Source organism: Dysidea avara, chromosome 6 (genome assembly GCF_963678975.1).
Source record: "Dysidea avara chromosome 6, odDysAvar1.4, whole genome shotgun sequence".
Classification (NCBI taxonomy): Eukaryota; Metazoa; Porifera; class Demospongiae; order Dictyoceratida; family Dysideidae; genus Dysidea; species Dysidea avara.
In genome coordinates, this window is record NC_089277.1 from 38,826,323 (window position 1) to 38,849,390 (window position 23,068).

A 23,068-nucleotide genomic window follows, 5' to 3' on the forward strand; every position below is an offset into this window, starting at 1 on the left:
ATTATAGTGCTAGACAGTAGTAAGTCCATTTGCACAGTGATTGCTACACTGAAAATAAATTACTGGCACTTTGATTGGCAATAGTTAACTTCCATTTGCATTGGGCTACAGATTGACTTTAATGTTCACCATGGATTGGGAAATCAACAAAGGTTTAGCCCTGTAGCCACTTACTCATACAAATACTTTAAATGAAAAATGAATGTCTACCACATCGTAAACAAATGCACATGACATGCACACCATTGAGGCTAACAAGGATATTCCAACTCTCCGTGTATAGGTTTGATTGCTTTGAGACTTGCTACCCTGAGAAATGGTGTGATTAAAACTTGCATGCTACATGGATAATTTCACCATTTTTTTTGTTTTCTTAAAGTGTATGTATGCTTGTGAACACTAGGTGGGGGTTTGCTGAGATGATCACATGTGTTAGGCATGCTATAGACGTGTAAACTTGTTTGTTACCAGACCAGCACCTTCTACAATACACTACTCAAATTTGATGGTTTATGGATTGACATGAATGAGATTAGTAACTTCTGTAATGGAGAATGTTCTGGTAGCTCACATCCTGAAGAGATGAGAAGATCAGTGGATGATGGGTTGAAGTTTGATCCCAACAATCCTCCCTACCACATCAACAACCAGGGGTCTAGCATTGGACTGAATACTAAGACACTAGACATGGATGCTATGCATCATGGAGGAGTACTGGAGTATAATAGTCATAATCTGTATGGTAAGTGTGTAGTGTGTAGTGTGTAGAGTGTAGTGTGTAATGTGTAGTGTGTAGTGTGTGTGTGTGTGTAGAGTGTAGTGTGTAGTGTGTAGTGTGTAGTGTGTAGAGTGTAGTGTGTAGTGTGTGTGTAGAGTGTAGTGTGTCATGTGTAGTGTGTAGAGTGTAGTGTGTAGTGTGTAGTGTGTAGAGTGTAGTGTGTAGAGTGTAGTGTGTAGTGTGTAGAGTGTAGTGTGTAGTGTGTAGTGTGTAGAGTGTAGTGTGTAGTGTGTAGAGTGTAGTGTGTAGTGTGTGTGTGTGTGTGTAGAGTGTAGTGTGTAGTGTGTAGAGTGTAGTGTGTGGTGTGTGGTGTGTAGAGTGTAGTGTGTAGAGTGTAGTGTGTAGAGTGTAGTGTGTAGAGTGTAGTGTGTAGAGTGTAGTGTGTAGTGTGTAGTGTGTAGTGTGTAGAGTGTAGTGTGTAGAGTGTAGTGTGTAGAGTGTAGTGTGTAGAGTGTAGTGTGTAGTGTGTAGAGTGTAGTGTGTAGAGTGTAGTGCGTGTGTGTAGTGTGTAGAGTGTAGTGTGTAGTGTGTAGAGTGTAGTGTGTGTGTGTGTGTAGTGTGTAGTGTGTAGTGTGTAGAGTGTAGTGTGTAGAGTGTAGTGTGTAGTGTGTGTAGTGTGTAGTGTGTAGAGTGCAGTGTGTAGTGTGTAGTGTGTGTGTGTAGTGTGTAGTGTGTAGAGTGTAGTGTGTAGAGTGTAGTGTGTAGTGTGTAGAGTGTAGTGTGTAGAGTGTAGTGTGTAGTGTGTGTAGTGTGTAGTGTGTAGAGTGTAGAGTGTAGTGTGTAGAGTGTAGTGTGTAGAGTGTAGTGTGTGTAGTGTGTAGAGTGTAGTGTGTAGTGCGTAGTGTGTAGAGTGTAGTGTGTAGTGTGTAGTGCAACACTTTTTACATACTACTTAAAATCTGATTCTTTCTGGCACTGTCCCATTTGGATTTCTGTCAGATTGGTACCACTTTAATCTACACTTGAAGGTGAGTCTTTTAATTTGGGTTTGGTGGTGATTCGTTTGACTAGGGAAATTCCCCTTAAACTGCCATTGCTACCATAGGAAGTTACAAATCCATCTGAATCTCACTGGAGCACTAATATGTTGCCAGCCTTCCCTCCATACCGCCATAGTATAGATTCATACTACTGCAAAGCTTTCATATAAATTTCATGCAAAGCTTGTTGTGTAATGTGTATAAAAACTTTTTCATGGCATCATTTCATAAATTTTTAGGATGAAAATTATATGAAATAATTATATAGTGTTTGATACGTATGATGATATGAAATTTACATGAAAATTTTGCAGTAGTATAAATCCGTTAAAAAATTCATACTATTGCGGTATGAATTTTCCATGAACTTTCATACTAATTTCATAGAGAATATGTCTAATAAGAACACGCATCTACCATACCAGACGGTATATAAGGGTCGTGTGAGAAGCCCTAATAGGTTGAGTGAGATACATTTCATCTTTTGATTACTTGGCACTGATATATATATATATATATATAGAACTTTGCGTGGGAGTATCAAAGCAAAAAAGTGTTCTATATGTGCCATAAAAGCCCAAGTGTTCTATATTGGGCAGTTATAGAACACTTTTATAGACCACAGTTCTATATCAGAACTGCCAGGTCTATTTTGTAGGCTGATAGCCTACTTTGAGTGAGTAATCACTCATTCTGGCCAGTACAACCAATCAACCAAGCCAGTGTAGGCTGATAGCCTGACTGCGCTGGCTGACCAGTCAACCCAACCAGTAAGAGCCAACCCACTGGATTTAATTTATAGGCACACTTGAATATTTCGATGATGGTTGCTTGTGGTCAGCAGCAGTGAACGTTCTTAGTACGTTTTGCTCACATAAACCGACGAGTCCTAGGAATATCACGGAAATATGCTTATTAAAGTACCACAATCAAAAACTTTAAGTATTGAGAAGACGGACTAGATTCACAAAATGACTAATGAAGGCGCAGCACAGTGCAATGCAGGCGAAACACAGGCGCAATGCCTATTCTACCGATAATAACACTCCCCCGTGAGTTTCTAATTGTTTCGTGTGTCTTGTGTGTACCTCAAGTTGACAGTTCTCTTACCAGATAAAGCACTGCCTTTCGCTTGTACTATATGGGAAATATAGCACTTAATTGGCTTTGCCTCGTGCTATATTTGTCTCTTTTCCACTCTTTTCATGCTATATTTCCCATATAACACTCACAGCAGTGCTTTATCTAGTACATATATGTACTACTTTCACACCTCAGATCAAAGGAAAGCCAGTGCATATATATTTATGTACCATGAAACCACCTAACTTCAAAGCCAAATTTCAGGGTACATATCTTATAAACCCTGGCTGGCCATGGTACATTTAAGTTAAACCATGGCTGGCTATGGTACATTTAAAATAAACCATGGCTGGCCATGATACATTTAAATGTACCATGGCCTTGATATATCTGATGAGGTAACGTTGTTTGTTTTTATAAGTATCCTGGCAGTATTCGATTGTGGGAGTTTATTATTACTCACGTGATGAAAACCATGAACCCGATTTTGCATTCTACAGCACTCATACGAAGGCGATTCGACACCCTTACCACCCTATGAGTTGACAAACGGAAGTTTAAGGTGAGAACTAGTGTCATGATTAATTTACAATCGTGTGTCCGCGTGTTTGATTACGTACCACGCCCACTTTTCGTATATCACGAGGTAACCACTCTACAGCGAAGCTTATCCCTCTGGATGTTTAGAAAACATTGTAAACAGTGGTTAAACAATGTAGCAACTTTGAAACACTTGTTAAATCGCAAAAATGAGTGTTTCCGTGATATTCATAGGATTTTCCCGTTTATGTTAACAAACGTAACTGCAACGTTACTTGCTGCTGACCCATAATCGAATTTTACAAGACTCTCTATATAATAAATCCAGCGGGTTGTCTCGTATTGGCTTGGGTGATTAGTCGCCCACCACAGTAGGCTATTAGCCTACATGGTACATATCAGTTGTATCACGTGCCCTCGTGATTTGCCTGATATGTACACCCACGCTCTCGGGCCTAATGGCCCTCGAGCTTGGGTGTACATATCAGGCAAATCACTCGGGTACATGATACAACTATTACATATACATATATATATATATCAAATTATTGCATTGCTTCAGGAAAATAAAGAGATATACACACTATAAACAGTGCGTATATCTCATTAACTTGTCATTTGCTATCTCTGTGCCACTATATAGTCACACATATCAAGATCAATTGTGGGATTAATTGCTTTGCCTCGTGAAAATAGATAGCACTCGCGGCAGTGCTTTATCTAGTAGATATATATACAATTTCGATTTTATTCAAGTCGTGTGAACTCTGTTCAACTACTTTAATTAATAGAATGGACAGGTGAAGAAATCTCTAATTGAACAATCACTCTTCCTTAGGATATCTGCTAGGCTGATACTGTGAGGAAGATAAACTCTTCTTTGCCTACTCTAACATATTTGATCAACATGGCCACTAGAACAGAAACCTTAGAAAGTTGGTGGAATCTATGATCTTCGGCATTTTAAGAATCTGTACCTTATAGATGTCAGTGTTCAACACAACACGCAGGGTATCAGGAGTAACGTGCATGCCAAGTATCATACACACAATGTTTTTTGGATCAGTACATTTGCACACATCAATCTATACTGTAGGTTTGTGGATTGCAATAAGCGGTAGCATACAGGTATTCATACAAAATACACACATTGGTCTGAGTAACAAGTGAATTTTTGGGTGGGTCAATGGGAGAAATAGAAAACCAGTCAATGTGTTGGGGTTGGCCAAGTATCAGGATCACAGCTTTGTATTTAAGATTTAAGGTGATATTGAGTATGTCATGTGTGATGCTTGTAGCTGCTTCAGATTGTCACCTAATGTCAGACTGTTGCTGCATGAGGCATTGCATAATTGTGGGGATTGTAAACAAAGTGTTTGTATTAGTACCAAGTCATGTCAGACCTGTATGTATGTATGTATGTGTAGTATAATTAGTAGAGAGTGGGTGTTACTACAGGTGTTACACATGCATGATTAGTACACATACATATTGTACTACAGCACATAATATGTTGTTACAGGTTTGATGGAGAGTATTGCTACTTGTAGTGTCTTGGAGAGTGTCAGAGAAGGAAAGAGGTGTTTTGTAATCAGTCGGTCAACTTTCCCAGGATCAGGTGCTCACACTGGTCACTGGACAGGTACAAGATCACACTACACTGCACTAACTGATATTGTTCACTCTTAGGTGATAATCATGCTTCATATGATGACCTCTACTATAGTATACCAGAAATGTTGTCCTTCCAAATGTATGGTATTCCATTGGTGGGATCTGATATATGTGGCTTTAGTGGTGAGTAAGATGTTTGTAAGTACTACGTGTGTAGATGTTGTGCTGTTCAGTACGTATGTGTGTGGACAAAAAACAATAATTTATGATCTTTCACTGTGATACTTAAAAGTTCCTGGTACTCCAATAGGTCACTCAATAGGTCACTCAATAGGTCACTGTGCATGAGCCAGCTTAATTAAAAATCCTCATTGTGTTGTTATGTATAAATGTAGCCACTTGTGTTTGTGTTATGTACATTGTATACTCCACAGGTGACACAACAGAAGAGTTGTGTAGCAGGTGGATGGAGTTAGGAGCATTCTACCCTTTCTCTAGGAACCATAATATCAAGGGTACCAAGCCTCAGGTATGATTTAATAGTTATACCATGGCCACAAGGGATTTTCCTGATATATATGCCCAAGCCCGAGGGCCGCAGGCCCGAGGACGAGGGCATATATATCAGGCAAATCCCGAGTGGCCATGGTATAAGTAATATATACCACTCTGGCATGCTCACCTAATAGGTGAAGGAAGACAAACCTGCATTCACCACATTACTTTTATACAGAGGTTTGCAAAAATCGATTGTGGGTTTAAATTGTGGGCACAAAAAGAAATGATTTGTGGGTTTCACTGGTTGTAGTGATACCATTTTAAACCAAATAACCACTTTGTGGATGAATAAAGTTACCTAAGGTGCTAAAATAAACACTTAGACATATAGGTTGTGAATGTTTGAGGCATCTTTTCATGCAGTTGAAATGTACTCTGTAGAAAAACAATCCCCACATTGCAAAAATGATTATTTAGTGATGCTTAGTAACTGAACTATGCAATGCTGACTCGCTCAATTCTTTTTACTTCACAACAATGCCCCTAACTAATTAAATCAACATGTTTAACTCAAACCCACAATGCAAAACTTTAAGCATCTCTATATAAATAATCAAAGGGAACTGATGCTTTGTAGCTGCCTCAGCATCAAAGGCAGTTGTGGTCAGGGCTATATCATGATATGTGACTGGATTTGACAAAACAAGGCTTCAACGCACAAAGCTTTGTTAGGAGATATGGCGATTTTAAGGAATCATTGTGTAATAACTTCCCAGTGCCTACAGCTGTGCAAACAAAATTTGCACCAATTGTTCATCTGTTCACTAGCTATCACTGAGTGGGTGTATACAGTTCTGATACCCAAAATTTGCCCTATTTTGAGCAGCTTTTTTCGAGCAGGTTATAATATCACAGATGGTAGTAATAAGGGTGGGAGGGTGGGGGTGGACGGTGGTCTTAATATACGGGTATAAAATGGAGTAAGAAGACGATTGGAATCCAGAGGCCAAGTTTGGGCTCTCCATGGCCCTTCATGGCCCTCAAATTACTCCACATTGACTGAGAACACTATTGGCGAGCTCTCTGTGAAGTCCCAGCTCACTACACACCATTATCACAAAGCCATGGCCATTTAATGGTGCCAATCTCACACTCGTGGCTTTGACAGGGTCGGAAGAAAGCTGCTACAGAAACCAGACTTGCCAGTGCTGAAGGAAGTACAGTGTGAAATATGATAGTGTATTAGACCAGCAATCCATTTGTGGTAAAATCGTAAGTTTGATTTTGTGTGTGTGGAAGCCTTGTTATATGAAATCCGGTCACATATTGCCCTAACCACAGGGCGATATCTAGATATCGCCCTGTGGTCAGGGAAATATGTGATATATAACCCTGTGATTTCCTTTGATCTGAGGTGTCAAAGTGGTATATAGTTATTTATTCCATCAAGCTGGCCTGGGAGTGTTTTCCCATCTGTGGCCTGACTCTATATTTACAATTTGATAGTGCTCCATTGAGATAGTAATTTCTAATAAAACATACACAACTTGTGTGGTAGTTCTGTAGTCACAAGTGTTGTTGGAATATTTGATGTTGTACGTAGCTACACGTAATGGTCCTATTATATTATGTGCGGCAACAAATGGATGAATAAACTACTCTAATACAACAATCATGCAGTTTTTAAAAAAAATTTTGGTATACAACTAAGTATTGCAATAGAATTGACTAAACTTATTGTAATTTCTGTATCTTGTAGGAGCCCTACGAGTGGTCATCAGTGGCAGCTATCAGTCGTAAGATGTTAGGTCTTCGCTACTCAATCCTGCCTTATTACTACACACTATTCTACAAGGCTAGTAGGCCAGTTACTACCATCCCATCAGCTACTGTCACTAGACCATTGTTCTTTGAGTTCCCAACTGATCGTAACACTCACTCTATTGACCGACAGTTTATGGTGGGTAGTGGACTACTGGTCAGTCCTGTACTAGAACAAGGTTAGTGGTTGTGTGGAATGAAACCTTAGGAGGGTAACTTAATTGCAGCAACCCTGCAGTAGCCTAAGTAATGGTAACTTGAAACTACTAGGGGATGTTTTACAATAAAGCTGGACATACCTGTGATTGGCTACATGTGCCTGTCTCAGTAAAAAAAAGCAAGCATAGTCTGCACTTACATTCACAGCCATAATTCACATGTACATTAGTCAATGGAGTTAAAACTTAGCTCAAAGTGTTCACCATGAATTAGCTAATCCACCAAGGTTAGGTCTACTTGTACAGCTACTTAGGAAGAAGTTTCAACTATTCAACTAAAGAAATAAAATTATGATGATACTGGTTTTTACTGCAATGCAAACAATCACTAATAATGAGCACAACCATTGGGCTACACAAACATATTTAAAGTCTCCATGAACAAGCAAACACAAAGATAAGTTTAAGACTTTCTTATCTGAGTAATAGAGTTACATATGTACTGTACATATTAAATCTTTTCTTTGTGACGTGTGTTATTTCACCCTGTTGTTTTTATGAGAAATGTGCATTGGTGCGAACTATTTAGCTAAGATGATCACATGTGACCGGATTTGCAAAACTGACTCATTGCTCTTTGTATCAAAATACAGCCAGACAATGTAGCTTTAATCATGGAAAATTTCTGACAATGATATGCAATGTTATGAAGTTTCAAAGTTCAAACAAAATGAGTCAAATTTTGTGTGTGAAAAAGGTGCTTTATCACAAATCCGGTTACATATATGTGTAGGGTGGGTGGGTAGGGTAGTTACCTGTGTATGTACTCTACACACTTACTGCTCACATGCTTGCACATGAAACTGTTTAGGATTATTCCATAACAACATTACTCTACTACACTTACAGGTTCAACATCAGTCGAGGCTTATTTCCCAGCTGGTAAATGGTATGATGTCTTCACTGATCAAGTAGTGACAACATCTGGAGGGACCTCACTGACCCTACACACTCCTATTGATCATATTCAAGTGAGTCACAGATTGAGACCAGTGGACAAGGGAGAGTTAGAACCTCATTATTCTGAATCTCAATTGACTAAACCATCAATGATCCAAACAATAGAAGTGACTGTTCTATTAGAGTATTTTGTTGACAGATGTGTGTTCTATCAATTATCCAAACAAATTTGTTTATCTGTGATTTAGTTGGTGGCATAGAGATTTTCAGGTAATGGAGGTCCCACTGCTTTCCAATTTTGAATGTTCATTTTTGGTACTGTTTTTGGTAGATGTTTCTCATAGTTGTGTAATCAAATGTTTCATTGACTATTATCATGATAGGCTTTATTTCAATAAGTCATGTACTGTGGATATCATTGCTGCATGCTATTGGGATTATTACTTAGCTCTACCCTTGACTTGATGGATCCTCAGTTGTATCAGCTTCATCACCGTGGTGTTTAGTATGTATCATTAACACTGTTTACCTAATATAGGTAGTATATACAGAGTAACACACTCCCATGTTCATACACACCAATATATCACCATATCTTCCCCCTCAACAGGTTCATGTTAGAGGTGGTAGTATTATACCAGGTAAAGGAACAGGCCTGACCACTTATGATTCACGTAATACTGATAGTACACTGGTGGTGGCTCTTGATAGTACTGGTAAAGCATCTGGTGATCTTTACATTGATGATGGGGAAACTGTCAGTACCAGCCAGTGAGTGCTATACTAGTTGCCATGTGCAATATTTGTAACATTTTCCACAGGTGGATGTTCTTACTATTTAATGCTACCAGTAGTGGTAGTTCAGGTCAGGTGATCAGTGGTATTGCCGGACAGGTATGCAGTTGAATATGTGTGTTCAGTACTATAACAGTTATATGGCATTTTGTTAAAGACATATTGACTATCAGTAAAATGCTTGTTATTTTTTACATAATAATTAGACATTGAAACACAGGGTTCTACGTATAATCCGAAAGGCCCTGTGTTGTGGCGCACGAGTGAAGTGAGGGTGCTACTACAGGGCCTAAGGTTTTCTAAATTCCATGGAACCCTGTGTTTCAATGTTTTAGACCACAGCTCATTGTTGTACCTTACACAGCTGCTTGTGACATGAGAAATGCAGCATTCATTGTGGAAACAAGCCCAATACACCTCCCTGTAACTTGTAAGGGAACTTAATTGCTATTCAGTTAAATGCCCATGGGTTGCCAATGTTACAGGCATAGTTGCCATGTTTTGTATTGCCCCAGAAACAGGGATCAATTGAGACATAAACAAGGGATCTATAGGATTAAGATACCTGTAAGTAGCCAATGAAGTCCGAGTATTTCACCTTGCTGTGGTCTAAAAACAGCTAGAACCATACTGTGTTTACAGCAGAATAAGATAAACTGTTGAACATCATAAGTTGTATGGTTACAGACTGGGATGTTAAAGTAATGAATTGGTATAAAATGTATGAAAAATTGGTACACATTATCTCAACCATAATACTCAAGACTAGCATTTCCTGATATATACTTGCACATATACATGTGTTGCTAGCTTTTCCAGAGGCAGTCACTTTTCTGTTGAAATGCAATGGGTAAAAGTGTGCTAGTACGTACAAAACAATTTTACTCATGCTTTAACTGCTTCAGCATACACAGTGAACAAAACTACTTAGAGAGACAATGCGACAGAAGGAAGCCGTGTAAGCTTGTAAACACATATTGATCACGTATTTGTGATGAATTACGTAATTACACTCTGGTGTATCTGGTGAAGATGCGCAATGGCTGAAGGTTTTGTTGACACATGTTGGAACGAAGACGAATCAACAAACAATGCTGACCTAGGCACAGAAAGTGACGATGATGAGCAGGCATTTTGGATTAATATACATGCTATTCTATGTATAAAACGTGTCATGTGCTGCAGTTTTACCAGTGTAAGTCCACTTGTCAGAGGGCACAAAGATGTTCTTATAAGGGAAGGGGGCAGCATTGCACTGAATGATGTAAGTGTAAATCAAAGTCCGAACCTTGCAAGAACAAGCCACCCGGTGATGGACCGTCTTCCTCAAGAGTAGAAGAAATGTTACAAGCAAACCGAGAAGAAGTAAAAGTAGGCAGTTTGTACGGTACTTTACACAAACCTTTACCTTGTCTCTGTTGTAGGCATTGGTTCAGTTCCTTGATAGTAGACAGCAGGAGACATTGTTGATTGAACTCCTCCAAGATTTAGGTGGCGTGGAGTTTTCCAAAATGCATGTTACAGAGGCATGAAAACAATGGGAGTGATGATTACCAACCATCCCAAGGAACCCCAGACTGGTGTAAGTGTGGGAAGTGTAGACACATGGAAAACCCCACAGAACACGTGTGCTGCAAAATGCGGCCATGTATGACCACTACTGAGGTGTTCCATGATACATACCTCAACAGACACGTGTTGTCTGTCTGCATCATTGACAGGAGTGACTTTTATGGTGATGAAATGGAATTCTCACCTGCTAATTACAGGAAAGCAGTGTATTGGCAGTCCATAATGTATAGTCATGGATATCTAGGGAGAGGCAACAGAAAAATCGCACCAATATACCAACCTAAAGACCACACAGCAGAGTTACTGGTTAATAGCACAATACCAATATAATTTTTATATTATACAAAACATGAATCAGCTGTCCACTCAATTGGACATAGTGTAAAAATGTATGTGCACGGAAAAATGGTATGTATAAAATCTCCACATTATTCAAAACTTTCTTCAGGAGCTTGGCCTTGTGCCATATATCCATAGAATGACATACTCTAGGATATTTGTCAGCTGTATTCACCAACAGATAAGCCAGAAAAAAAATACCAAGCATTTTTGTAACTGAAGTCGATGAATCGGTGGTTATCTCAACCACATTCACACTCTCTTTTAAATGTTTCACTACCCTGTCAACTGCTTCTCTCTCTATGTTGGGTGTCTTATTATGGACTTCTCTTTTGTCCACTGTCTCACTGTGTAGTATAACATTGGTTGAATTCTACCAGTGGTGTGTATGTACAAAATTTTGCACATTTTCCTGGGAAGTCACATCGTCCATCACCAGAAACTTCTCCCTGACCATATTCTTGTAAAACATAGTCTATTTATTTTTAAAACTTTACAGCACAAGTGCTGAAGGTCTGTAGGACAGAGAGGATTATAACTAGTCTTCATTCAAAGTCAAAGTTGATCTGACATGATATGACATTGTATGCTTAGCAGCATGTGTAAGTATGCAAAGCTGGAGCATGCCCCTTGAAAAGAATTTGGATTTTCAAAGCTTGAATGTGAGTATTTTGACGACCAAAACTCCTTCAGCAGCCATGCAGTGCATCATTGTTAAGCCACATACATAATAAATCTGTAATAATAACATTATGATGATTTCATATGAAATTATCCAATGTGATGTTGACATAAATTATATCTATATCAATTATGGTCATATAGTGCAGTAGATTTAAAAATCCTTTAGAAGCCACTTAAACAGTGTGTTAACATGTGGTGAAATTGTGTAGATTTCACTTCATTGAAATGTACAGGTTCGCTTTTTTGGATCTTTTAGGTACACCTTTTAGAAACTCTTTGACTGCTCTATTAGAGTTCTATTAGAGTATATCGATCTTTTTTAGTGGAAAGTGGTTGGCCATCCTTGACAGGTTCAGTAGGTAATTGGGCGGTCTTCAAGCTAATTGGTGGGTAAATGTCCGATAGCCGACTGTTATAATCCACTCTGCTGTAGGACACCTGATCCTACAGCCTGTTTAAAGTTGTTACAGAAAGTGTGTTTGAAAAGGTGGAGAAAGGAGAAAATATCTATGACTGTACCTAGGCAGCCTTCATAAAATAAACAGTGAATTATATATGTTGGTTTGGCATAGTTTTGGTATAAAAATCTGAAATCGCTGGGCAGAGGCAAAATGTTTGGTATGTGAAATACGTACTAGGTGAGATGCACTTAACGTCCATAAAATTGAAAAACTGCTGGATCTTGTAGTGATTGTTTCCACTAAACAACAATGCAGAAGCAAAGACTAAGTTAGATTTATAAATGGCATGTTGGTTTGCATTTCTGATAATAGGAGAAGAAGACCACATATACACATGCCCTGTACTGCACTTCATCTTGATCACTAATGTACATCCAGCAAATCTGGTGGTGATCTTGCATTGACAATGACATGATCTACAATGACTCCCAACCAACTCAAACAGTTTATCCACATACATAAAACCTTCACCTCCTTACCACCTGTGAATAAACATTGGCATTGATAAAAGAATACGCATAATTATGCTTTGTTGCATATTACAAATCCAATCAAAATATTCACAATAATAACCTGCTGAATTATCACATCTTGGTCCACATTAAAGGAAGTTGGCAAATCTAGCTGCACTTCATCTTCATTGTCTGTCACTTCTTCTTCAACCTCATATTCTTCTGTAATCATTTCCTCTTCCTCATCATCACTACACACACATAAACACAATCTTCTAGTCATACAAGGGCTGCCATTGCACTTTTACCTTGACTCTGAATCAGAAAACATACCCCTTTCAGCATCTGCATACAGGTGAAAGGTAATTTCCTCTTCTCTGTACATATTATATTGTAGGTCGATAACCAACCAGTGAATGTAACAATGAGTTACCTATCATGTCCATCACAAACTATAGTCTGCTCATCAGGAATGATATCTACCTCTCCTAAGCTTTCCCTCATTGATAATCTGTACAAAGAGAATGGATTGATTACATTTAGCTTCCTGAACTATTGGTACATTTCCCCTCAGTCCTGCACTTGTCTAGAGCGCTCACACATTTCTGTTGCAGATAAACTAATCAAATAGAAACAAGATTATAATATTTCAATAAATACAGGTAGGAACTGTTGTTATGTTTCATCATCATCACCACCAGTCAGTAGTTAGCGATGTGCAGATGGAGTGGAAGTGAAGACAGGAGTTCATACCATAATTGGGAAGAGCTGGATATCATTTTACATTTCTGTAAGTCTGCACAAGTGAAGTAATCAAAATAACTAAAAATGCAATTTGATATGTGAAAAATTGAGGTGAATTTTTAAATTAAATTATCAAAAAACTATGCCTGGACAGGGGCGGATCCAGACTTATGGAAAGGGGAGGTCAAAAATGAACTGAGGCACTACATTGTCTCTGGTTTGATAGGGTGAGACAAAAAAAGGTCACAGCCTGCTGACAAAGCTGCCCACCTCACCAACCACACATTTATAGCTAATAATGTACATAAAAATCCTTTAAATATATAGCTCACTACACACTGTTCTAATACTGTGACTGCTTTATTAGAGTGACTGCTCTAATAGAGTATTTCTATCTTGGTATACTAAAACTTTTTGGAGGAGGGTCAAGAGCCCCCTTTGACCCCCCCTGTATCCGCCCCTGCTTGAGTATGCAGTTTATTTTGAAGGAACTGCTGGAGTCAGCACAAATTTTGGCTTAATAGCTGCCAATACACTATAATAACAATGGAACAACGGACAGTGGCTATCTTTGAACCACCCTCCTGTTTTTGGGTGGAGGACCTCGGATGATAGACAGAAAACAGAACTGGTCTATACTTATATATCATGCTGCACGTACATCACTTTTCTACCTACCCATAGTTGTATGTTGTCTGTTGTGCTGTTTCCTGTTCCAGCAATGTTTTGTGACATTCCAGTAGATAGATGGCGAAAGCATTATCGTTCAAGAGATCTATTTCACTTCGTAATCTTTGCCATTGTGAAAGCTTTTCTATGGATAGGCATATTCTTGAATTGGCACTTTCCCATCCACGATGGTATTTTCGTTGTCTTCCAATGCCCATGTTACACCATACCCTACATGCCATGTCAATGCGGAAAATGGAGTATGTGAACTAATACTTATGGGATGTTATGAGATTTCACTGCCAGTGAAATCATACTGTAACAATACTTAAACGGCTTCCACCCGTCACATTGTCCCTTTAATGTATTTATTGTTCCTAAAGACCTACTGCACAAGTGAGTGACATGCATAATTGTGTGACCCATTGAGAAAACTTGTTTGCATATCCTCAAAGTTCATTTTATGACTTTTTGTTGTCTAGAGGGAAAAACCAATGAGCTGTTAAATTTCAGCCTTATCTGGTAATAGCGTTCAGAGTTAACCTTCAAAACATTCACTGTACAAGTAGCCAACTGTCAAACTGTCCATCATTTTAGATAAATTATTTTTGTGAGGTTGACTATATCAGGCTATGTAAGAGGTCACGTGATGGACAGTCGATAGGCTCACGTGAGGTGTTTGGAAGAGTCAGTCGAGCAGAGGGCCAACAGGAGTTGTAGCTCGACTCTATTCAGTGACAGTTTGCTTTTTCTTAGGATCATAGATAATGAACTCAGTTATATTATTTTATTAAGATTGCTAATATTAAACAATATACTTTGTGTGTCAACCGGAGGCTCGGCTGCGGCCACCTGGGCTTCGAGTAGGAGGTACTACTGGGGTTCTACAACTTTGGAGGTCCTACCGAGATCCTGAAGAAGCAGACAGGAACGTGAAGGAGCTATGGACGCCTGCGTATCCTGTAAGAGAGAGGTTACGGAGGAAGAGAAGGCCATGGCGTGTGACCTTTGCGACAAGTGGGAACATGTAGGTTGTTTAAAACGTAGTGATAAGCTGACCGATGAATTGTATGATGCATTGGTTGGGTGTCGGTCTAAATCAGTGTTGTATGTTTGCACCCCTTGTCGAGCAAAGGGCACGATTACAAATCGTTTGCATATGTCAGAGTTTGAGCTTGCACGTACGCAAGATGCTAGACACGAAGAGCGGCTGGCCAGCGCGCAACGTGTCGACGAACTTAATGCTCTAGTTATGGAGCTACGTGATGAGAAGAAAGATCTCATTACCAGACAGACAAGTCTGGAAGGCGAGATACAGGTCCTCACTAAACAAATGGTGTCATTTCGGGGAAAGGGCAAATCGTCTGCTGAAATTGCAGGTGCAGAATTACAACCAGTTGTGGACAAGGTCGTAAGGTCAGAAAAACCCACTGAAGATACAAGTTTACCAGTGACCCAGACAGAAGGTAGCCACGACAGTGATGGCAGTGATTCTAGCAGTGATGCCTCCTATGCTAGTGGTAGCAATCAGAGAGGTCATCTGCCGAATAGACAGAGCAGAAAGTGTGACCCTCATCCACCGGGATTTCGTTCTCTTACTAGCAGAATAGACAAGTTTAGTGGCAAACGGGGTGACGATGATTTTGAGATATGGCTGTTAGACTTTACTGAAGCAACCAACGACTGTGGGTGGAGTAACCAGCAACGTGCCCGTTGGTTCTCATGGTTTTTGACTGGTCCTGCGAAGGCGACATGGCAACATACTGTGAAGGAACGCGACAAGGCTTCATGGTCAAAGATAGTGGAGATCTATCGTGGACAGTATGGTGTTCACCTCGACCCACGCACGGCCTATCAGAGATGCCAGGATCTACAGTACAGTCAGTTTGGGTCAGCTCAAGGTCTGCTGGACGCAATGCGTGATTACCAGCGCATGGCACCTCGTAAGTTAAATGATGAAACCCTGGAATCTATTTTGTGGAATAAGGTTCCACTAGAGCTCCAAAAAGAGTTGGGAGAGATTCCTGCTGGTTCTGTACAAGAACTTCTACAGAGACTGCTGCGTGCCGAGATAGTTATTCAAGAGAGAGCTAGACGGGGTGGTTCAGGTGAGAGAATTCCAAAGAAGGAAAGGCAGAGTGAAACTGTCTACAACAAGTTTGGCAAGGTCTCTCAAGACAAGAATAGTAGCAATAGTACTCCAACAAAGCCTAAGAACCAAGTAGAGATGTTCATGAAGGGTATCAAGTGCTTTAAGTGTCAGAAAACAGGGCACATAGCCAGGAACTGTACAGAGTCTAAAACCAAATCATCCTTAAGGGTTGACGTTGATAGTCCGGAGACTGAGGAAGAATCTGAGTCCAGAGTAGATCAGGATGATGAAATGTGGATGCGTACAATATTATCTGAATCTGATACTCAAGCAGTAGCATTACAAGTGGCACTGAAAGGCCCAACTTATAAGGTAGACATTGTGGTTGACGGAATTAAGACAAGAGCTCTTTTAGACAGTGGTGCACAAGTTTCTTTGGCTCGACAGCAGTTACTACCTCACATTAAGCAGAAGAGTAACTGGTCCATAGAACAGTGTAGAGAAAGAAATTTCAAACTAGATGGACAACCTTTGGGTGCTGGTGGTGAATCACTGGGTGCTAAGGGTATTGTGGCCTTACAGGTCACAATTGAAGGTACTAATGTTTCTAAATGTGTTCCCTGCTATATTCTAGACTCTTCAAAGCCTATTTGGAGGGGCGAACTGCAGAACTGTTGTTTGATCCTTGGCACTAATGCCATGGAGGATTTGGGCTACAAGATAATTGACAGCGTCGGACAGCCAGTGATGTCAAGCAGTCACGCAGAGTCAGCAGTGGTAAGACAAGTTGTTTTATCTCAAACCCTGAGATTAGGACCACAACAGACTAGAGTAGCTCGTGTAGAGCTGAGTGCCAATGATGATGAAGATGTAAGCAGCCAAGTAGGAGTAGTGACTCCTGATGAGTCTGTATTGGCCAGTGATTGCTGTGACTTTATGGAAGGATACTGGACTGGAGAGAGTGATTTTAACATTCCAGTAACTAATTGGGGTGTGGAGCCAGTTGTACTCACCAAAGGTACTGTCATTGGAGTTATTGATACTGTTTCTGTAGTTGAGATGGATGACAATGTTTGGAAAGATGAATCCTTTGGAACTGTTGCCGTAGTGAACATGGGTAATGGTGACCGTGAGAATCTCCTTAAGACACAATTAACTGTTGGCAGAAACTGTACACCTGACCAGAGAGTAGCCATTATTAATTTGATGAAGAAGAAGCTTGATGTGTTCGCTTTAACAGACAAGGAACTTGGAGAAACTGATTTGGTAGAGCACTCCATAGACATGAGCGACACTACACCAGTTAAGTCTCCACCAAGAAGACTGCCATATGCTCTACGCAATGAACTTGAGAGTGAGTTACAACATTTACTAGATACAGGTTGTATTGAATCCTCAGGAAGCTCTTTTGCTTCAGGTTTGGTTTTAGTCAGGAAAAAGGATGGTTCCCTAAGAGTTTGTGTTGATTATCGTGGAATTAACAAGAAGACAATACCTGATCAATATCCGATCCCTAGAATTGACGACCTAATTGATGCTGTTGGTAGATGTAAAGGAAAGATCTTTACCACACTAGATCTAATGAAGGGATATCACCAGATTAAGATGGCACCTGATTCTAGAGATAAGACTGCGTTTACTTGTCACTTGGGATTATTCCAATACAGAAGGATGCCATTTGGTTTGACTAATGCTCCAGCAACCTTTCAAAGGTTAATGAATAAGTTATTTAGTGGTCGTGACTGGAGTTTTGTTTTTGTATACCTTGATGACCTTCTAATAGTGTCCCAATCATTTGAGGAACATCTTGTTCATGTTGAGAAAGTGTTACATCGGTTACAGGAAGCAGGCTTACGACTGAAACCTCAGAAGTGTGCATTTGCACAATCAGAGATCAAATATCTGGGCCATACCCTATCACCACAAGGAGTAAGACCAAATGATAGTAAGGTGAGAGCTGTGAAAGAGTTTTCTACACCAACCTGTTGTAAAGAAGTGAAGAGCTTTCTTGGATTGGTGAACTTTTATCGACGCCATCTATCAAACCTTGCCGTGGTAGCTAGACCACTCACTGCATTGACAAGGAAAGATAAGGAGACAGGGTCAACAGTACCGTTTGTGTGGGATAGTCAGTGTGAGTCAGCTTTCCAAGAAGTCAAGAGGATGCTAGTTTCAGCACCCCTCTTACATCCACCTGACTTAGACAAACCTTTCTTTTTGTGGACTGATGCTTGCGGTAAAGGATTTGGAGCCTTATTAGAACAAGAAAGTGATGATGGTAGAAGATATCCAATTGCCTATGCTAGTAGACAAACTAACGTAGCTGAATCCAGTTATGCCCCTACTGAGCTAGAAGTGGCTGCACTTGTTTATGCAGTGGAGCATTTTGAGGTTTACCTGTTGGGTAACGACTTTACTGTGTATACTGACCACAAGTCACTGGTCAGTGCATTTCTTGCCCATTTGAAGAACCAGTCTAAAGGGTTACTCGCAAGATGGTACTTGAGAATATCTAGATTTTTGCCCAAGATGAAAATTGAATATAAACCAGGATCAGCAAATGTTGTGGCTGATTGTCTTTCCAGAGCTCCTCTACCAGCTACTGAGGTCGCAGTATTGCAGATTTCTGAGAGTGATGAGTCACTGTTACAACTTGTTCGTCAGGAACAGAGACAGGATCAGGAATTGGTACAGCTCATGAATTATTTAGAGGATAGGTCCTTACCTGATAATGTACAAGCTGCCAGACACGTAGTGGGTCAAGCTAAGAAGGGTTTTATTCTGGTTGATGGAATTCTTTACTATGAAGGAGGAGAATTTCCAGCCAAGCGTCGACTGGTAGTTCCAGCTCACTTACACCAGAAGATTGTGGATGAACATCACGATGGAAGCTTCGCAGGTCATTTCTCTGTGAAGAGAATGAGCAAGAGAATTGGACGCTACTTTTACTGGAGAGGTATGAATGCTGATGTGTTGAAAAAGTGTGAATCTTGTGTGAGTTGTGCTTCTGTACAGGGTTGCAGTTTTGTGGGTAAGCCACTCCTAGTTAGTGTTCCTGTGGGAGGCCCATTTGAATGCCTTGGTATGGATTTTGTTGAGCTTGATTTAAGTGAAAGTGGGAAGAGATATGCTTTAGTTTTTCAGGACTATTTAACTAAATGGCCTGAAGTGTACGCTGTGTCTGATCACAAAGCAGAGACTGTGGCTCAATGTTTAATAGATCTGATTTGGCGGCATGGAGTTCCCAACAGAATTATACATGACAGGGCACCAGAGTTTCTATCAGATGTGTTGCAGGAAACAGCTCACTTAATGGGAATTACTCAATTGCCTACTTCTGGTGGACACCCTCAAACAAACGGTCTTGTAGAACGTTTTAATAGAACTTTAAAACAAATGTTGGCTAAAGTAGTGACCAGAAGAGGCCGTAATTGGGATAAAGTGCTTGGAGCTGTCTTGTTTGCTTATAGGAGTACTCCACACCAATCAACTGGTGAAACACCATTCTACTTGGTGTATGGCAGAGAGCCTAATCTCCCAACAGCAATGAATTTTCATGTACCTGTGACTAAGTTCCCTGTGGTAGAAACAGATTACGGGGTTGCTTTGGAAAAAGAGCTTAAGTATGCCCGATCACTTGCTAAACAGAATCTGGAAACTTCTCAAAAGCAACAGAAGAAATACTATGATAAGAAGGCAAAGGGCAGTGATCTCAAGGTTGGAGATTTGGTAATGCTTAAGGTACAACCAAAGTTCAAACTTGACAAACAGTTTCAGGGACCTTTTGTAATTGTGTCACTGACTAATACGAATGCTGTCATACAGGTAAAGGGAGATGAAGATGGTGAGACGATGATTGTGTCTAGACAAAGGCTTTCTAAATGTAGTGTACAAATGGCTAAAGCAAGACCATGGTTAGGCCAATCTGGTAAACTCAGAAAAAGAAGAACTGTAAGAAAACCTAAACCTCGCCAATCTAAGTCTGCTCAAGATGCTCAAGTTGATGTGCAGGACAGTGCTATTGATTATAGAACAAGATCAGGACGGACAGTTAGAAGACCAGCAAGACTGATAGAAGATCGCCATGATGGGCAATCTTTTAAAGGAGGGGGAAGTTGTAAGAGGTCACGTGATGGACAGTCGATAGGCTCACGTGAGGTGTTTGGAAGAGTCAGTCGAGCAGAGGGCCAACAGGAGTTGTAGCTCGACTCTATTCAGTGACAGTTTGCTTTTTCTTAGGATCATAGATAATGAACTCAGTTATATTATTTTATTAAGATTGCTAATATTAAACAATATACTTTGTGTGTCAACCGGAGGCTCGGCTGCGGCCACCTGGGCTTCGAGTAGGAGGTACTACTGGGGTTCTACACTAGCTTCAATAGGAAGGGTTAAAAATTAGGATCAATGAGCTGAGTGGAAATTGACAGCATAGGACTAGATCCAACATCAAGGAGCTGTACAGCCACATTCAGCTTTCCCAAAGATCCAGTAAGTCCTCAGACTGCTTGTACAGCTCACTTTTGATCTTGGACAAAGCAGCCAGCAAAAGTAGACAACTTAACTCTGGCTAATTTGATAACATTTATATAGCTTTGTGTATGTGGTGAAAAATCAAACCTGCTGTCACAGACAATAAAACCAGTTTTCCCAGACCCAGTCAAAATGTTGCAAACTAGTAGGGTTTTACTCAGGGATTAATAACTAGTATGGTTTGTTTACTTGTGGATAAGTGTGTGTGTGTGTGTGTGTACTATTCACAGGCTGGTGATCCACTCAAGATACCTCCTCTGGGTGTAGTGAAGGTGTTAGGAGTAGGGGGATCCCCTAGTAAGGCATCAATCAATGGAGCAGCCATATCTGGCTTCCAGTTCAACACTACCAACAATGTGTTGTTGTTGACTGGTATAAATGCTGACCTCACCTCCAGCTTTAAGATCACATGGGAGTGACCAGCAGGCATGTAGTGTGGACAATCAATTGTGTGACAATTTCTTATTTTGCAATATTTGTACAGTTAATATTAGCATTTGTAGATATCAAGACTCAAGATTAATGTGTTAAACTATATAAGGATAAAAATTGTTGAAGGTAATTTGTTAAGTTCTGACATAATACTAGTATTGTTGTCATATGCAATCACAAAACACTATCCTCAATGGTGTTATATTAACGTATTGAATTATGTTTGTAGAATTAGTTTCTGTAAGATTAAAATGATAATTTTAGGCTAATAAAAAACATTCTTTAGTGCACAAGTAGCAATATTTCTGTACTAATATGCTAAGGGAGCTTAACGTAATAATCAATAAAAATAATTTTATCAGCTTGGACGTAGTTGCAAAGTCCCTAAATATCCCTTGGTAGTACATATTCATGAAGTGACCTGTAGGCTAAAACAAAAACACATGATTCTGTAATAATGGTATTAGTGTTCCTAATAGTATAACGGCACAACCAAAATTGTACACTTTTTCATACAGCCATGAAACTTCCACATAAATAGTAGTCCTCAATACATGTATTTTCAGATATAGTGCCATCGCTGATTTGACCTTTGGTGACCTTTACTGCCATTTTTGTACAGAAAATTGATCATTTTTATCTTTAACTCCCTGAGGCAGTAATTAACTTGTAAAAACATGGTACCAAATTAAACAAAAGATCTTGCTGATAGACACAATGTGGTTTTTATTTGAAGTCAATAGGTGATTTCATTCTTAAGTTATGAGTATTTTTATTAGCTGCAAAATTTGATAAATTTATGCATAATTATCTGCCCACAGGTAATTCACACCTCAAGGGCAGGTAAATTTGTCAAATTTTGCAACTAGTAAAAATGGTCATAACTTAATTGTAATGAAATCACCTATTGACTTCAAATAAAAACCAAGTTGTTTCTATGAACAAGATCTTTTGTTTGGTACCATGTTTTAACAAGTTAATTACTGCCTTGGAGAGGTAAAGACAAAAATGATCAATTTTCTGTACAGAAATGGCCGTAAAAGTCACAAACGGTCAACTCAGCGATGGCACTATATCTAAAATTACATGTCATGAGGAGTACTATTTATGTGGAAAGTTTCCTGGTTTTATGAAAAAGTACACAATATTGCCAATTTTGGGGGCTACGCTGCTATACTATAAAGGTAGATATCCATCGTGATGGAGAAATACTTGATTATCAGATCAAAATTTCATGATGACAATATAGATTTAGCAGATCCTGTTGGATTTAAAAGGGGCTTGTCTCCTTTGGTATGCAAATTAAAAATTAATTAAGAGCAACCTTGAGGCTTTTTTCTAAAGGACGCATTCCTATTTATACATAACATTATATGTAAGCAACTGTTATAAAATAAGGAACTGGACTATGTTTAATGAATCACTATGTTATGGACTTCATTATGAATATCCATGCTTCGATTCTTTGTGAGGTCATTCAACAACAGTTGCTTGAGTTTGATGCATATAATTTATTGCTAATCCACAATCCTCCATATGTGCAGATCTTGCATACAAGACAATTTTACATCACACCATATATTATGAGATGTTTTAATTAGAACAAACACAAGTGACATTGATTGCAATAGCGCACTAGTACACACATGTACAGTTGCAGCAGTTTGACAGCACTACAGGTAAAGGATGATGTGACTTTGTAAAGGTTTACCTATTTACACAGCTGCAAGGTCACATGAAGCCATAATTATGGTGTTTATGCCTGAGCCTATTATGCTCAAAATTTTACCTATTATTCCTTCCAGAATTTCCCAAAAAATTCTCCTATTATTCTTTTTGTTATTCTTGTATCCAGCCTATTAT

At 39.5% G+C, this 23,068-nt stretch overlaps 1 protein-coding gene across 2 annotated transcripts in view; it reads left to right on the forward strand.

Annotated features, from left to right (window-relative positions):
- LOC136257564 (uncharacterized) overlaps positions 1 to 21,296 on the forward strand; it is a 48,292-nt gene extending 26,996 nt beyond the window's left edge. Inside the window, exons 16-24 of one of the 2 annotated variants that reach the window (XM_066050793.1) lie at positions 472 to 742; positions 4,904 to 5,023; positions 5,071 to 5,178; positions 5,430 to 5,524; positions 7,253 to 7,493; positions 8,382 to 8,503; positions 9,043 to 9,203; positions 9,254 to 9,326; positions 21,004 to 21,296. In XM_066050793.1, coding sequence (XP_065906865.1) covers positions 472 to 742; positions 4,904 to 5,023; positions 5,071 to 5,178; positions 5,430 to 5,524; positions 7,253 to 7,493; positions 8,382 to 8,503; positions 9,043 to 9,203; positions 9,254 to 9,326; positions 21,004 to 21,192 — 1,380 coding nt within the window. In that variant the 3' untranslated portion in view covers positions 21,193 to 21,296. Of the gene's footprint in view, positions 1 to 471; positions 743 to 4,903; positions 5,024 to 5,070; positions 5,179 to 5,429; positions 5,525 to 7,252; positions 7,494 to 8,381; positions 8,504 to 9,042; positions 9,208 to 9,253; positions 9,327 to 21,003 lie in introns of those variants that run through there. The other variant, XM_066050794.1, reaches the window with a different exon arrangement.
- Positions 21,297 to 23,068: the final 1,772 nt, after the last annotated feature.